Raw genomic sequence first — 18,363 nt, forward strand, 5'->3', positions numbered from 1 at the left:
CAATATACAACAAAATAATTAAGTCACGTGTATGTAGCATATAAACATAAACACGAACTTCAACTAAGATCCATTCGTTTTCAGTAAACATTTTAATTCATAATTTTCTACCATATTAAAACAGTAATAGAATATAGAATTAAAGTTAAAGCAGGCCGAGGTGCTCAATTTGTGTCCATTGCTAAGGAGATTAGGAGACCCACAAAAAAGATATCCATTATTGTGGTTGCTGTACTTATTTTTCCTCACTAGTCACTACTACCTTTTTCTTTAAGCAAAGGCTAAAATAGTGCTAGATGCAAGCCCACAGTAATTATGACCAGCTTCATCATAGTTTTGGTAAATTTTCGTGATAAATTCATTCCATTTATAGTTTTTTGATACAAAACTTATATATAGTATTAGCTGCAGTAAATATTTACTTCAACAATACAAAAGTCAACATGTAAAGTTAAATAAAAAAAAATATTGATCAAACTTAATATAAACTCCACCTTTAACATTAACGTCCTTCCATGATAATTTTTTTAATTTAACTTAAAAATTGATGATTCAAAATTTTTTACTGAATCAAAATAAGTAAATGTCACGGTGTGAATTTATTATACTCCATACGTTCTAATTTAATTTTTTTCTTTTTAAAAAAAAGCCAATAAGTATATTTATATACCGAAGAAAGATACAACCAACGAAATTGGGACCCGAAGCTATACTCCCTATACATTAACGACAATTGAATTCTCGAGACAAGTAAAACAACAAACGATTTCAGAAAAACTTAGTTAAATATTTTTTTTATACACAATAACAATTTTGCCCTTAACTAATAAATTTAAAAGTTCTCACTTTGTAATATCAATCAATATCAATATTATTAGTTAAAATAGTATGGAAAACTCGACCAAGTCTACTTTTCATATTTAATAGTGAACAACTAAATTAGAATAAGAAAAATAATAATAGTGAAGTATCAAATTGGAATCGAAACGTACTTCCCCTTAACCTGAGTCTCGTTATATATATATATATATATATATATATATATATATATATATATATATATATATATATATATATATATATATATATATATATATAGAGAGAGAGAGAGATAGAGAGAGGAGAGAGAAGAGAGAGAGTGTCATAATTAAGAGGAAAGCACTTTTTTTGGGGGAAGTAAATTTTTTTCTTTTTTTCTGAATTTTTTTTTTTCAGGCATCAAGTTTAGGTGAAAATATGAACATTTCAAAAAGACACTTTGCGAAGAATTTTATTATTTTGGCGGTAAAACGCTCGAAGAAAAAAATGAAAACATTCAATGCATTGAATGTTTTGTTTCTGAGTTTATTTACATCGTTTTGTTTTCATCTTGTGTGAAGTGTTTTTTTCGAAATTTAGCCTGATTTAGAGTTTAGGCTTTAGTGTTTTGGCAAGATCAATGGGGAAGTATCCAATCGGGGGGAAGCGGGGGGAAGCAAACTTTTTTTTTTTTCGTTTTTTTGGAAAAAAAATTTCCGGCATCAAGATCACACGAAAATATGAACATTTAGAAGAGACACTTCGTGATGAATGTTATTATTTAGGCGGGAAAACGATCGACAAAAATAACATTCAAGATAATATTGTTCGTGAAGAATATGAACGTTTTTTTTTTCTTCATGTTTTGTGAAGTAAAATTTAGCCCGATTTAGAGTTTAGGGTTTAGGGTTTGGTGTTTTGGGTTTATTCCATAAACCTAAAACACCAAACCCTAAACCCTAAACCCTAAACTCTAAACCGTTCGTGTTAAAAACTCAATCTAAATCCTAAATCTAAACCCTAAATCTAAACCCTAAATTTCTATACCCTAATATCTAAACCCTATAAACCCTAATATCTAAACCCTAATATCTAAACCCCAATAGCTAAAACCTCAACATACGCTCGAAAAATACGATAATTGTTATATATTAATTCTTCGAGCGTTTTCCCGCCAAAATAAAAACATTTATCACAAAGTGTCTCTACTAAATGTTCATATTTTGCATCTCATCTATAATGTTCGTGAACAAAGTTTTTTCAAAAAACGAAAAAAAAAAAAAATTTGCTTCCCCCGCTTCCCCCCGATTGGTTACTTCCCTCTTGATCCTACCACTATAGATTATATATAGTTTTATCAGGGAGAATTTAATATATTTTTTTTCTATCCTACGAACATGAAGAAGGGTTTCAAGTCAAGAAGAGATTAACTTCTAATGAGGAAATAAGGAAGTCATCTCGAAAGACGTGAGTTATAGGGCTTACTTCCTAGCCCCCAGTCGGAGTAGTGACTAGCGTTACAGGTCGTCAGGCGACCGAAAGGTTGCCACTAGTAAGTCAGTTTGGGGGTCTGAAGCCAGTTCTCCGTGGATCGGACACATAACTTACCGAATCAGCTTCGACATGGATGATAATGCATTCTATGAAAGATAGGGTGGAGTCTAATACATCAACCTTCTACTCAACATCCTTGTACAAGTCCGCAACCACTACACGAGAGGAACTTGGTTTGGTGAACTGAAGTTGGCCTTAGGTGTAATAGGATTCCCAGTTAATGTACGCGATCGTATATCAAGGTGCTCCTTGCCGGTTGTTGGAATGACATAAGTCGGGCCAGGTCTCATTTCAAAAAGATGAAAGGCCCAAAAGTGTAAATATGGAGTTATAAATTCCCCATCTCATTGGGGGCGAAAAACGAATCGACATCTCGATGTGATATAGCCTTTTCTATTCTAGTTGGGAAAGAACGGCGAAGTCCATCCGAACCATCCAATGAAGAATAAGATGAGAGCAAAGCGCATGCGGACGGGTACAAAGAGTGTGTGTGTGTGTGTAACCACAAACTAACGCATGGGCGTAGCCTTCCTAGACGCGTGCAGCCTACCTGCTGAAGACCGCAACGTAAGTAACTCAGTGCTCCATACGCGGGAAATGAAAAAAAAAAAATTTCGTTCGAATCCATCCACATGTTCAATCTTCTTTTAGCGGTTTCCTGAGAGATCTTTAACATTAATGTAACCTTCATTTTGCTCATGCATATCTAAGAACTTTGATTATTCGCTTAATCAGTAATGTGGGTTGGCTATGATAACTAAGTGTTGCGGGCCTAGCAGGGTAACACACTTTGGGATGCAAAGGAGCTATTATTGCCCAGTTCCCTAAACTAATGTGGCACCCGGCTCGGACCACAGGGAACCGTAGCATGGAGGCTCATAATCCTTTTGTTACAGCTTGCTTTACTCTTGCAAGCAATGTGAGAAGTAATTCTCTTAGCAAGCATACCCGACAAATCAAACAAGCTATAATAAGGAAATCCATGGACATGGAACCCCGAAATAGCCAATCTACAATCAAACTTTTAATCAAGTCAAAAAATTATTTCCGGTGGGTAGCACACGCGCAATTCCTCTCCTTACAGGATAGCTTGTTTGTATTCCGCTCTTATCCCTGAATGGAAATATATGTGAAACTACTAGCATTCTATATATATATATATATATATATATATATATATATATATATATATACATCAGTTTGGGATCACCCAGGGGGGACTAAACCACTCACGCGTTCATCTCCCGTAGTTGCATAACCCGTCCCCAGCTACTAACCTGGAGGAAACCCGGACTAATCCGAGGGCATGGCGGTAAAACTCACCCCCCCCCCCCCCCCCCCGATGCGCACGCACTAAGCGATAGGTGGATACTTCATGTCAGAGATAACATTGAGTGCAATGTTGCAGTCCAATAGAGTCGAACTCCTGACCTCTAGCTAGAGGCTAAGAAGGTAACTAGTTGAGGATGAAGAGCACTGAACACGATCCGAATCAACGGAGAGGAGCGATAGAAACTCACACTTGTTGCCCTACTTCCCTCTTCCCTAAAAAATGTGTGATGAATGTTATTACGTTAGTGATGGTTGATATTACGCTGGTTCCCCTCTTCCCCCTACCGGCAACTAACTTGTTTTAACACCGCTAATTACAGTTTTAATTTAAAACAACGAATATAGTAAGGCACTCGGTACTAATCAATTCGTGTCACTGACTTTAGCCTGTTCCTCAAAACAGCTCCTTAGGTTCTCTCTCCATTTACCAAAATCAACAGCAAATTTTGTGCATCTTGACTCTTCACAACATCTTCATTCATTATCAAAGTTCGACGACGAATTTGAGGTTCATGAATTAACCTATTGCGCTATTTTCATATCAGCCATAGAAGAGTATATCTCGAGGCTGTACAAGCATGATTGCTCCATTTCGATCCAATAGACATGTTTGCAGAGCTCACGACATTTGATACACACGAAGGTGGTTTTCCCTAAATATCCCACCATGAACAGAAAGCTCGCCATAAAGGTATGTAAAGGTATTGCATACGTGCAACTTGTAAAAACATAGTTCTGGTCTTCAACTGAACTGCTGCAGAACGGACATAGGTCCTGCACTTCATAAATAAAATAATAGAAAGTGATCCGTACACAACCATCTTTTTGCCATACACAACCAAAATAATTTTTTAGACCATTTCACTCTTCCCGTTTGACCTTCTGTTTTAGACCATCTTAAGGAAGAGAAAGGTAAATAAGTCCAAAAATCTAATTTAGTGGTGTATGAATAAAAATAGGTTGCATACAGAGCATCACCCTAAAATAAAAGGTGATAAGCTTTATAGTAATCGACCAGCCATATATCCAAAATTCTAATCCTATGTTACTGTATTCTCGGTTCCCATAGTCAGAACATTAGAGTTTTTTTTTTTTTTTTTACTTTTAAATTTGTAAAATACTAAAGTATAATCGAGTTATTTGATCTAAAATGTCTTCAAAAGTAAACCAATTGGACTCAACAGTACAGCATGACCCAAACCCAGGCCCCTACTGTCCACCTTTAGAGTCTTGGCCATATTGTCAGTATTGCATGATCCGGATGTAAATGCACACAGATATACTTTTTAAGAGCCTCTTTAATGTGACCCTTGATTGATAAGATCATAATGAGAAAAGGATATGATTTTATAATATGGAAAACGATGTGAACGAATGGAACGAATTCATTTTACAAGTCTCATCTGCATTTCGAGTTTCAAGAATTACAAGACGAGTGGACCACCGACACTTACAGCATCACAAGGTCTTCGTCTGCAAAGCCTTATTTTTATCTCTCACCGGAGTGCGCACACATCATGTACTGTATGAAAAAACACCATGAACTTACTATAAGTTACAGGTGACAATTTTGAACAATTTATAAATAGATTAGTCGATATGTTTTATGTTTTTCTTTTTTAAATCTAACTGGTCAAACAGATAACGGTAAATGATTTAACTGAAAGGAAAATGGGTCAAAGGGAGGGAACATGTTGAAAATAATCCAAAGTATTCAAATGCATAAAAATACTCCGGTCCTGAATTCTTAACCAAATAAAGTTGTATTCTTAATAATGAGTTTTATCGTAAATTTGAATTGTTAATAAATGGACAAAATAACGGGTCAGACCAACCCAACCTATTTTGGCCTGCACTAGAAATTACACAGTATGACTAGTTTTGATCTTACAACAGCACCCATTTTTACGACCTATAAGAAGTCGCACGTTTTGGCAAAAATGTGTTACGGGACAGCACAACCCGGCCATTTTGACGTGTAAAAAGATTACTCACTTCATCAACCATTATCGAATTTCCTTATGGTACAAGATGCTTACCGAACATATCAGTGCTTTTAAAGACCAAGTGAAGGTTTATCTCTCTCTTCGACTATCTTCCTTGCTTTTCCTCCTCAGATACAACCTTTGGGTTAGTATCAGCTCGTTAACTCTTGTATATAGCCACAGACGACGGTTTGTTAACCGATCGTGTGGGGTTTAAAGATGACCGTTGAGTTTTAGAGTCGATTTGACTTTTGGAAGTCAAATATGTAGATGCAAAAATGGGCTTCTTTTGTACAGGGCCCGGAAGGGAGTTTCGCCGCCGCAGCAGCAAATGCTTCTTCCTGGGTAACCCGTTACTTTTATTGAAGTAATAACCTGAAGATGTGCCATGCTCCCATTCTGTCATGATGCACGAGATATCATTAGTAACCACAGTGAAAAGGCAATCCGGAATATCATAAAATGACCTCAGACAGGGTAATAACAAACACTATCAAAACAGGTTCACTCATAACTTCTAAAATACAATTCGATCTATATTATTTAAACATGTTAGATTTAATATTCTAGTAACAAATATTTGGACTTAATTACTTCATGTCAATACTCTGCTGGTCAAATGCTTCTAAACTCCATACCTATTACGGGATGTCTCTAAATGTTTAGTATAATATCATCACCTAACCAGTGTCATAACCAACAAGGTATCATCCAGAAAAAGCATAGATCATCACACTATATCAACTTGTATTCCATTTTTACACAAATCCATTAATAAAGTAAGAGGATAACTACATATTGTACCTTGGAGTGATTCTGTTATTACAAGAAAACATATTCCTCGCAGTAACATATTCTCTTAGATATCTGTGGTTACTATGCACTCATACATAATCGTACATCTTCAATGTTCTCATCATATGGTATCCTATCAATTGCCATGTAAACTGTATAACAAAAGAAAGACCCCAACAAATAATTCTACTAATGTGCCACCAAACTAGTGATTTGAGAGAGAAGATAACTTTAACAAAATGTGCTTGACTTGCAATCTATAATGGCTTCATGCTATTAAGACTTGTTAACGATCTACCAAAAACTGGGATAAGCAAAAATAAAAAATAAAAATTCTTTCAGTTTGGAGGATTCTGAAAATTAAATTTACAAAGAACAAAGCTTTGTTGATACCCTCTCCATCTAGTGTGACACTATTTTCTAAAGGAATGAAAACTTAGCATACTGTCTAACATTTGCATGAAGTTTACGGGGGTAACGCATGTCGTCAAAGGACAACAACTCATTATTTTGCAAGTAACACAAAACACTAGAGCACCTAATGAAATTACATTAGAATCCCTAGCCTTCTGAAAAGTCGATATATCCTTCTGATAACTCCGACTCGCTTTCTGCAACCAATTTGAAAGAAAAAAAAAAAAGGAACTATATAAGCATATTGAAGTACACCAATCAACACACCGGTTAACAAAAAGTATAATGCAAGATATGTGCCTTCTTGAAATTTGGAAAACAAAGAACAACTGCTTCAAAAGTACAATGCAAGAGCTTATTCTTAACAATGATCTGAAACACCAACATAAAAAAGAAAGCTAAAATCACTCAATACGAAGAATAACTACTAATGTTGACACAAATATGATATTCAACCTCTTCAATTTTTGTGAGAACACAGTAGTTATCGATAAATAGTAATCAGCGAAGATTATACTACGTCCATATCAGAATTTGGAGAAAAAAAAGATTATTGATAGAATTTATAGAATCATAGAGCACGTACACATTAAGTACGGCATAAAAGAGGGTACCTCAGTCGTATTTGTAAGATGAATCAGCTAGTTCAGATGTCGGTATACAATTCTACAAGCTATAATGTCCAAGAGACCTAAGTTACTCCGCTATTTGCCAAGATTTTGATCGTAATTTAGGGCAAGATGCTAAAATTCCCATTTCTGTAAAGAAAACCTTCTGTTAAGTCCCTGTAAATATTTGGATATTGCATATAAGGTCCTCTAAATTTATTTTGATGCTTTTGATTACATGATTATACTTCCTTTTAAAATGGTTTATTTATTTATTTATTTTTTAGTCGATACAAAAATATAAAATGTTTTCTTTTCTTTTCTTGCTTGTTGTTAAAAAGATCACATTATTCAAGGCTCACTAACCATTTTTTTTATTTTTTTTTCTAAACCGTGACACGAACAAATAATATAGGGACATCAATGTATATAACACGGCATGTTTATTTGTCACTTAATAATTCATTTCTGTATATGTCTTAATTCAATAAGTAAAATTGTTATATTCATAATTTAAAAAATAAAAAATCTCCTAGAAAATTTATTTATACGGCAAATTTGGATGATATAAAGTGTATTTACTACTAATGTTATATTCTCTTGAAAATTTAAAATCTTCCAGATAAATATGTAATCTTGATAAACACTTTCGTTTCTCATGATGGGTTTAGAAATTATGTTACTTGTACGTTACACGTTTTAAAATGTATAATTAGATGTATATAATTACATAAAAAATTGTCGAGTTATAATTATTTTTTCTCATTAAATTCAAAAAATGTTTTATATGATAATAACTATCTATAATCTTATTTTTTTTTTTTCAAAAATCGAAAACTAAACTACCTACCATATGTGAAAAAAAAATTCTTTAAAAACTCATAAACTTGTATATTAAAAATTCTAAACTAAATATAAGTAAGTACAATACAAAGTATTTTGATAAAGGTATAATCGCCTAATGTATAACCACAAGCGATAGTACTAACCTCTTCGTCTTATTATAAGTGTCAGCTATTAACATTAACCTCTCTTTTTTTTATCAAAGTAAGTATGTATATTTGTGTTATATAATAATTAATGAATATCATGCGAATGAAAACAGATTTATCACGCAATTCATTCATATAATTTTAATTAAATATTATATAATTTATATAATATAAATAAAAATATTTACGGTCAAAATTAACAAACATAGACTTTGAAAAGTCGAGAAAGTGACAACTTTGAGCCAAAAATAGAACTCTACAAATTCTAAACGGGCCATAAAAACTACTCCGCGTACATACAAAACACCGTCACCATCCACCTTCACCGGCAGATCCCCGACCAAAATTAGGGTTTCACAATTTCACAATTCCCCAAAATCGCCCAAAATATGGACCAATCCTTCTTAATCATGCTCACGAACCTCCTCCACCTTCAAAATCAACTCGATCCAACCACCTCTCTCCTCTCCGACACCACCACCGCCGCTACACCATCCAACCTCCTCACCTCCACCTCCGCCGCACCACTCCTCTTCTTCACCATCGCCTCCGTCCTCTCCTACATCTCCACCACTCGTACCAAATCCACCACACCATCACCACCACAGTCGCCTTCCACCACCTCCCAATTCTCCGTCTCCGCTTTTCGCGCGCTTTCAACCGAACGAATTTGGGCCATGGAAGCTCCGTTACGTGACGCTCAATGGCGATCGTTGTATGGTCTCTCTTACCCTGTTTTTACTACTGTTGTTGAAAAACTTAAACCTTATATTACACAATCGAACCTTTCGTTACCGTCTGACTACGCAGTCGCGATGGTTCTGTCGCGGCTGTCACTCGGATTATCGGCTAAAACGGTAGCGAAACGGTACGCATTAGAACCCTACCTGGTGTCAAAAATAACGAATATGGTTACAAGGTTGTTATCTACTAAATTGTATCCTGAATTTATTAAAATCCCTGCTGGCCGACGTAGGCTTCACGAAACGACAGCCTCTTTCGCGGAGATTACTTCACTTCCTAACATTTGTGGTGCGATTGATAATACACATATTAGGTTACATAGTTTGCCTAGTAGTGTAGTGAATCCAAATGTGTATATGAATAGTTATGGTTATAAGTCTGTGCAACTGCAAGTTGTTGCAGATCATAAGAAGATATTTTGGGATGTTTGTGTTAAGGCACCTGGTGCGTTTGATGATGCAACACATTTCAGGGATAGTTTGTTGTATAATCGGTTGATTTCGGGGGATATTGTTTGGGAAAAAGTTGTGAATGTGAAAGGGCATCCGGTTAGACCGTTCATCGTTGGTGACTGGTGTTATCCGTTGCTGTCGTTTTTGTTGACTCCATTTTCGTGGAACAGAACGGGGAATCCTGCACAGAATACTTTTGATGAAGGGTTGATGAAAGGAAGAAAAGTAGTTGAGGAAGCAATTGGGTTATTGAAAGGAAGATGGAAGATTTTGCAGGATATGAATGTGGGGTTGAATCATGCACCTCAAACAATTGTGGCTTGTTGTGTGTTGCATAATTTGTGTCAGATTGCGCGTGAGCCGGAACCGGAGATATGGAAGGAGCCTGAGGAGAGTGGTGCGGTCCCTAGGGTTTTGGAGAGCGAGAAAAGTTATTATTATTTTGGTGAAAGTTTGAGGCAGGTGTTGGCTGATGATCTTTATCAAAGACTTTCTTCTAGATGAAATCAGGTTGTTATGTAAGGTTGTTTCCGTTTTTTAGTTTTACAGTTGCTGTGACTTTGTTATAGGATGATTGCGAGGTTTAACCTTTTGGTAATAAGATGTGTAATATCTTGTATGTAACTGGTAGTTCTTGTAGTTAATTGAGACAAGCTAACTCAAGATTGGGAAATTTAATGTGTGGCAGGTTTCTTTTTGGGAAAAGGTTTGATCTTTATGCTTTTATTTTGATTTTTTGAAGCTACAGCTATACTTGCTACTGTTGAGTGTGCTTAAGATTTATGTTACTTGTTGAATCATGGCCTAGAAGATGTTTACCAGTAACCTGTAAGTTTGGTATATATATGACCTTGGAATTGATTTACTGATGTTAAAGTGGCATGGTTTTCATGGTTAATCTTTCACACAAATAATACTATGTAATAATAAGCGATTTGTTGCGATTGCTTCTGTAGCACTTGAATCATAAGAAAAGAATAATGAGTGATTTGTTATAGGTGTTTTCATGGCCCTAAGTGATTGCTTTTTTATGGTGTACGGATCAGAAGACTAATTGAATGAAATTGTAGTTAAAGCATTCACAATTAGTACAGAGGTTTACATATCTATTGGCATTATCAATCTCTGTAAGGTGTAGTTGGTTTCCCTTGAAAGTTCCAGTTTATTTTATAATACCACATCAGACCTTTTATACAGAAAACATAAAATTTATATCTCATTCTGCCTCTTAGGCCCCACTTGTTATGGAACCGCCACCCACCCCCCCCCCCCCCCCCCCCCCCAGCAACCGCCAGTGGGTCACCACCATCACCAGTAATCCGCCAGTGGCTCCTGCAACGGGAGAAAATCACGAAAATGGTGGGGGCCACATGAAATTTGAATGTATGAATGAGCCGTTGGTTTTTTGTTTTTTTTTAATTATTTTTTTTCTTTTTTCCAATCCATTTCATATATGTATACCACAATTATTTAACCAAAATCATACCATTTTACTCTCAATTTTTTCTTACACATACATTTTTTACTCTCAATTTTTACACAATCATGGTGCACACAAACACGGTTACGTTCGAGGTTCACGACGGAGGATTTTTTTTCCGATGACATGGACCGATACGACGGTGGGAGGGTCGATACCTTAGATGTGGCGGTTACCGGCCTTTACGTTTGCGATTTGTTCGATCATCTAGGCGAACCGTTGATTGCGAGGCTTCGCATTTTGCGTATTGGAATGAAGAAAAGAAGGTGTTCGAGTGGCTCGAGGATAATGATAATTGGGCTTGGCTACTCGGAACCGCCATAATCAACTCGACTAATGTCGTGTTGTATACGAAACATTGGGACGATATCCCTCACTTAATCGATCGTAGTGAGGATGAATATTATACCGACTAATCGGTATTTAGTTAATTTAATCGTATTTTTATTGTTATGTAATCGTAGTTTAATTTAATGTAATCGTAGTTTATATTAATGTAATCGTATTTATATTAATGTAATCGTCTTTTAATTTTATGTAATTTATTTTCGTTTAAAAATGTTATTTCTTTTAGTAAAATATTATTTGTATTTATTTAATAATTTTAAATTGGTTAAAGTTTGAAATGAAGTGTGAGATAGTGAGAGTTTAGTGAAAGGAATATGAAAGGAACGTTAAAAGGTTTGTGCTGATGTGACGCTGATGTGGAGGAGAGTTCAGTGAAAATTGAGGATGATAGTAAGGCCACATGCAATGGTTCATGGTTTTAACACAACTTTTATTCGCCACATCAACGTCACATCAGCACAAACCCTTTAACATTCCTTTCACTAAACTCTCACTATAATATACTCCATTTCAAACTTTAACCAATTTAAAATTAATAATAAATACAATTTAAATTATTTAACCAATTAAAATGTGTGTGCATATGATATTAAATGTGGGGCATTTGTTTCACAATTCATTTTCTTCCGTTGCAGGAGTGGCTGACGCCAACTTTAACCACCTACCCACAATCATTGTTAAACTTTAACAATTGTTAACATAGACTTAAACAAACTTTAACAATTGGCCTAAGTGGCCTTAAAGAATACACCTATCACAATACTTGACAAAATTAAAACTTTTCCTTTATTATCTTTAGTTGCTTCTATGGTCTAAAAGGTTGAAATACTGCCATCAAAAGGTTAAAATACTGCTATCAATTGGGTGTAACAATTGATCACTATGAATCATGCCCTATAAGATAACTTTATCTAGAGATGCAACTCAGGTCTTAGTTAAGTTATTCGGTTATACATGGATAGATCAATTTGCTGAAACTGCTTTTGTTAATGTATGAGTATGTTTAGTTTTCAGCAGTGGATTCCTTGGTGATATTAAGTAATCCCATTGCGTTTATATACCTTTTAATTGCAGCACTGAATGTTGAACCATTCAGCATTCAACGCGTTTGTTAAATGGTGCTAAATGGTATACTGAACCATTCAGAGCTGGAATTGTCTTTTAACCATTAATCACTTAAATTTTATGTAATATTTTATTTATTTTATATCAAATACACTTATTAAATAATTATATTGTAGTTATTATTAATGTCCAAGGTTAATAAGGTAATTTTACATCATTCACATTATTCGTTCAAAATGATTATCAAACACGTTATCGTCATTCAGATGCAATTTCATTCAGAACCTTTGAATCATTCAGATTATGAACCATTCAGCGCTTAATCATTCGGTTTTATCAAACGCACCCTAAGTATATTTTAACCAACATATACCGTCCTCCCTATCGCCCGCCCAAAATGAAAAAGAAGAAAATGGTAGAGAAATTAGATACTTGAAAACAAGGTAGATAATTAGACAACAATTTATTTGAGATAACTGTAACCAGGTCTCCTACAAATTGGAGATAACCAAGCTGCATCAAACCATCCTTTCTAGCTGCTCCTTGACAGATCTGGGTCCAACCATGACTCTATTCTAGCATTATCAAACTTTAAAAAGATTACCTACCTTATTTTTGTATTTCATCAAAAGAGTTAAGAGTCTCCCAATCCCTCAACGATTCATATTATAACTGAACAATAGAACATAACTCAATACGAGATAATGATGTGGTAAATCCCAACATTTATGCGAAGGGCTATATGTAATAACTCAAAACATTATTTATTTATATATTATAACATAAGAATGCCATACATGTTATATTCACATACAATAGTAAATTGCAGGTACTGCAATCGAAAAATTATTGAGCATAGGCGGTTCTCCCACTATTTGGAAGAAGCCCATCCTTAGCCATTTCAGCAAGAATCTTGAATACTGCATCCATATTACCCTGTTTATGGTTTATCTCAACAAGAGCTTTTGCAACCTCACCATCACTAAGCTTACAACTTCTCAATACATTTTCTATAACTTCACTCGACTCAACGTGCATTTCACCTTTTATCAGTTCTTTCACTAAAGCAATAATCGTTGCAGAATGAGGAATAAATCCATGATTTACCATCTTCTTATAAAGATCAAAAGACTTCCTCAAGTTCCCACCTTTACAATGACCATGTATCATAACATTATAAACACTTTCACTAGGCATTGTTTGCTGCTTTTCAAGCATTTTATCAAACACCTTATCTGCTTCATTCATTAAACCTTTCATACAGAACCCTTTTATAAGAGCAACCACACTCTTCAACTCCATGTTGCCACAATTATCTATCAACGTATTGTAAGTGACATCATCAGGCACCGCATTGTCATAATACAACTTGAAAAGAATCTGTTTTGCTTCACGCGTTCGTGCTTGTTTACTAAGCCCATTGATCAACACATTATACGTTACAACATCAGGTAACAAACCTTTATTTAGCATCTCATCATGCAAATCGAGCGCGTTTTTCGTGTCACCTTCTACACAATAAGCATTTATTAAAGCAGTGTATGTACATTCATCAGGTGGTAAACCTATTCTTAACATTTCTTGGAAAACATCACAAGCTTCTGTTAGTTTCCTTTGATCGCAAAGACCTTTAATCAGTGACGAATATGTAACAGCATCAGGTAAAACGCCATTTTTGACCATTTGGCGTTTCATTTCAAAGGCCTTATCTAGATCCTGATTCCTACAAAAACCAGTGATAATTGTACTATAACTTACAACATCAGGGACTAATCCTGTTATACTAATTTGATCAAGAACTTTTAAAGCACCTTCTATATTCCCATCTACTGTGTGTCCATGGATCAGAGCATTATAAGTTACAATCGATGGTGAAAAACCGTTTCTTTTCATTTCATCCAGTAACTTATAAGCTTCATCCATAAAACCCTGTTGTGAAAATCCATCAATCAGAGTTGTATATGTTCTAGCATTAGGAAACAATTTCCTTATCCTCATTTGCTCTAATAATGCCATAGCCCTATGTAAATTTCGAGCTTTACACATGCTATTAATCAAAGAAGTATAAGTAATTACATTCGGAGATAACCCGTTACTCGTCATCTCATCGTGCAAAACTAACGCTTGGTGAAAATTACCTTCTTTACAATACCCATTCACAAGTGTATTATAAGTAACTTCATCAGGAACAATTCTTTTACGTTTCATATCTTCAAGAACTTCGCTCGTTTCTTTCATCCTCCCTTCACGACCCAACCCGTTAAGTATCACATTATAAGAAATCAAATTCGGCTCTAACATTCTTGTAGACATTGTTTTAAACAACTTGAATGCATCATCAAGCCTCCTTAACTTACAATAAGCATCGATTAACGTATTATAAGTTACAACATTAGGCAAGCAACCATTTTTCTGCATTTCAGCGAAGAATCCTAAACCTTTTTCCAATTCCTTAACGCCACAAAACCCACGGATTAGTATATTATAAGTAAACACATTCGGTGAAACACCTATTTTGATCATATTCAAAAACATTTCCTCAGCTATTTTAATCGGCTCATTAGACCTAATTATTGCATCAAGAACCGAATTATACGAAAGCACACCAGGCATAAAACCATGAGATACAGCTAAATGAATTGTATTTAAACCTCTTTTAACTAGTTTTAAACTAGAGTAAGCTTTTACCAACAAATCGATTACGGCAGAGCTCGAATTACAATCGGAATACGTATCTTTAAGGCAGGAAAAAACTAAATCCCCATTTTCATCATTAGGAGTGTTAATTGCAACAGCTTCTGCAATAGTTTGAGCTGATTTGTAAAGTTTGAATCTTGTGAGAATGTGCAGTGACTGGCAGCTACATCGGAGATCAAAAAACGGATGTTTACGAGCCCAATTGATGAATGTTACGATTAGGGTTTTGTCAAATTGCGAATTGTATAGTAAATAAGAAGCTGATTGAGGAGTGAATTGAGAAGATAAGGAATCTAGGTTGCGTATGTGGTGTCGTTTGATGATAGCGATTGCTTTTACGACGAGATTGACGTCAGGTTCCGGCGATGGTAGTTGTATGAGGGTGGAGAATCGCAGGGTTTTCCGGTAGGGTTTAAGGAGGTTCATTACAGAGGGCAGTGGAAAAAAGAACAAGGTTGGCTGTGAACAATTAGTAAAAATCAAGGGGATGTGTATAATAAATTTTTGATTTTACATATATAGTCCCTACACTTTATGGACTGGTGAATCGAGATAGTAAAAGATTTTAACTTAAAAATGCAATTTTTGATAGAAAAATTACTCGTGAAATTGGTTGGATGTAAAATCGTATATTATACTGAAAAATAATGACCAATTGTGTATATTTTGACGGCTAAGAAGTATGATTGAAATTGCAATTGTTGTGTAATTGTGAATAATTATATTGAAAAAATCAATTACACGTAGCATTTGTGCCGTTAACAACAAATGTGATACACATTCTAATGATGAACCCATATGGTTTATTCTTGATCACACTTTAGGTCGTCTATCCATAATTTATGTTCATTTTTAAATTTTGTTGCTTGCCCAGATATGAATCAATTAAAGTACCAACTATGATTTGATTGATGTATTTATGTTCGGTATTATCTTTTGTAGATCAATTAAGATAGTTTTTGTTATTAAGTTTTCACCGTGAAGTCTTATTTAACTGTTATAATCAGAGAGAGTTTCTTTGTTCACTCAACTTGTAAAGGCGAATCAAAACCTTTCTTTTCTACGCTTTCTTCTCTTATTTGTGCAATTTCGTCTTTGTAATCGGAGGTCAGCCAAATATGAGATATGTTGCAGCTATAGTCAGAACTCTAACTGGGCCAATTGCGTAATATTGACCTGAGCTGAGGGTGCGATGTCTATCGAAGATGTTGAAGAAGAATAAGAAACCATGTATTAAGGACCCAAATCCGACCGTCTACCCCTCGGGATGGTATAAGGTCCGGATCGCTGTAATGCGGTTTCGGGTTTCCTGCCCGAAAGCGCGTGCGTGCGTGGCAAATGAGAGTATTCGATGCCAACAACTTGCATTTACTATGTTTTCTCTCTTAAAAATAAAGATAATCACTTTTTTTTCAAAATAATTTGCTATTTATTTATACGTTAGTAACACTAAATCAAATAAGATACTCGAATCACAATTCCAAACACCCCTAATTCTTCTATTCAGAGGCGGAGCCACATGTAATTCATTGGGTGCAATTGACACCAATGGAAAAGGATTTGTAGTGTAATCTTTTAGGCTTTTAAATCTGTAATATCGTAACTTTATCACTATGACACCATCACTTTCTCACTAAGGACACAATCTATTCTGTTTTGTGGCCCAAATAGAAGTTAGTTGGAATTCAGCCCAATATCTATTAATGCCCAATAACATGTGTTTACACACTTCTAATCAAATCTATGGCGGCGTGACCATATTTACCGTCCAATGTTTACAGCAAAACAATATCAATTATATATTGCCACATAACTCTGTTTATTAACAATCACACATTAAATAGCAACTATAATACATGTAATATTTACATAACTTCTCTTTTCCTTTGATGCTAACGAAAGAAAGATTTGAAGGAACATTATGCTAAAGGTAACTTGACTTTTTATATTTGTACTGAAACATACTTTGTAATTAAATTTTGGCGACTCGATAGTTGGATATTATTTTATGACACCGTCAATCTGAAATACTGGCTTCGCCACTGCTTCTTATTCCTATGCACACATTAGAAAAATGTTTCATGTGATAATCTAATAACTAAAGATATATGCTAATTGTTATTCAGTTCAAATAAATTATTATTGGTTAAAAATTATATTTCAAATCTCGAGGCTTAGACTTTTAGACAAAAATTCAAGAATACATGAAAATTTCACGTTTATAAGATTATATAGCATAAACAAAGTTTTGTGTGGCTTTTCACATGAATTGATCATTAAGCTTCTACAAAAGTTATCATGTTTATACGAGTAACTAAATTAATACAACCAAACACTTTAATAAATGAAAGTAGTTGTGACAACTCAAAAATTTCCGACCAAATTTAAACTTAATTTCATATGATCTCGACACGATAATGAAAGTTTGTAAAGTTGAGTCTCAAGAATTTTTGAACTATTTTTATGAAAGCATTTAACCCTTGACTATTCCCGACGATTCACGAACAATTGTTTGTAAATAAATATGTATATATAGATGTAAAGTATATGTATATTAACTTGAAATTATAAAATATAATTTAACCATTTGAAATAAATATGTAAAATAAGAAACATGATATTATATTTCTATTAATATCTATTATATATATATATATATATATATATATATATATATATATATATATATATATATATATATATATATATATATATATATATATATATATATATATATAAATTACTATCCAATGTAAGTTATTACATAATATAAATTATAAACGATAACATGTAATATTAATATATTAAAAATTTATACAACGATAATATTACTCTCATTACTATAAGAAGTATTAGTGGTAATATCTGTAGATATGAAGTGTGGTAAATTTAAATTATTATAATATTATCATTATTATTAATAATATTATTGTTATAAAATTTATAGATATTATTATCAATAATATAATTATTAGTACCATTACATTATTATAAAGTGTTATTATTATTATTATTTATAATATTAAGAAGTATTATTATTATAGTTATATTTAATAACTAATGAGGCTAAATATAATAAATATATGTATACAGTTATAT

The 18,363-nt window shown here is 34.0% G+C and overlaps 2 protein-coding genes and 1 long non-coding RNA gene across 3 annotated transcripts; 1 reads left to right on the forward strand and 2 right to left on the reverse strand.

The window, feature by feature from the left end:
* Positions 1 to 5,046: 5,046 nt before the first annotated feature.
* Positions 5,047 to 7,590, reverse strand: LOC139845395 (uncharacterized). The gene is made up of 4 exons (XR_011758297.1): positions 7,493 to 7,590; positions 6,474 to 7,075; positions 5,724 to 6,068; positions 5,047 to 5,206 (listed from the first exon to the last, which is right to left on the reverse strand). It is a non-coding gene; the product is annotated as an uncharacterized lncRNA (long non-coding RNA).
* A 1,193-nt stretch (positions 7,591 to 8,783) lies between these two features.
* On the forward strand, positions 8,784 to 10,372 carry LOC139845396 (protein ALP1-like). Its single transcript, XM_071835655.1, has one exon. It carries the CDS (start codon positions 8,868 to 8,870, stop codon positions 10,176 to 10,178), a length of 1,311 nt encoding a protein of 436 aa, XP_071691756.1. The 5' UTR covers positions 8,784 to 8,867; the 3' UTR covers positions 10,179 to 10,372.
* Positions 10,373 to 13,302: 2,930 nt separating this feature from the next.
* On the reverse strand, positions 13,303 to 15,690 carry LOC139845397 (pentatricopeptide repeat-containing protein At5g39710). Its single transcript, XM_071835656.1, has one exon. The coding sequence runs from the start codon at positions 15,688 to 15,690 to the stop codon at positions 13,414 to 13,416; it is 2,277 nt and encodes a 758-aa protein (XP_071691757.1). The 3' UTR covers positions 13,303 to 13,413.
* Positions 15,691 to 18,363: the final 2,673 nt, after the last annotated feature.

This window comes from Rutidosis leptorrhynchoides, chromosome 4 (assembly GCF_046630445.1).
Source record: "Rutidosis leptorrhynchoides isolate AG116_Rl617_1_P2 chromosome 4, CSIRO_AGI_Rlap_v1, whole genome shotgun sequence".
Lineage (NCBI taxonomy): Eukaryota > Viridiplantae > Streptophyta > Magnoliopsida > Asterales > Asteraceae > Rutidosis > Rutidosis leptorrhynchoides.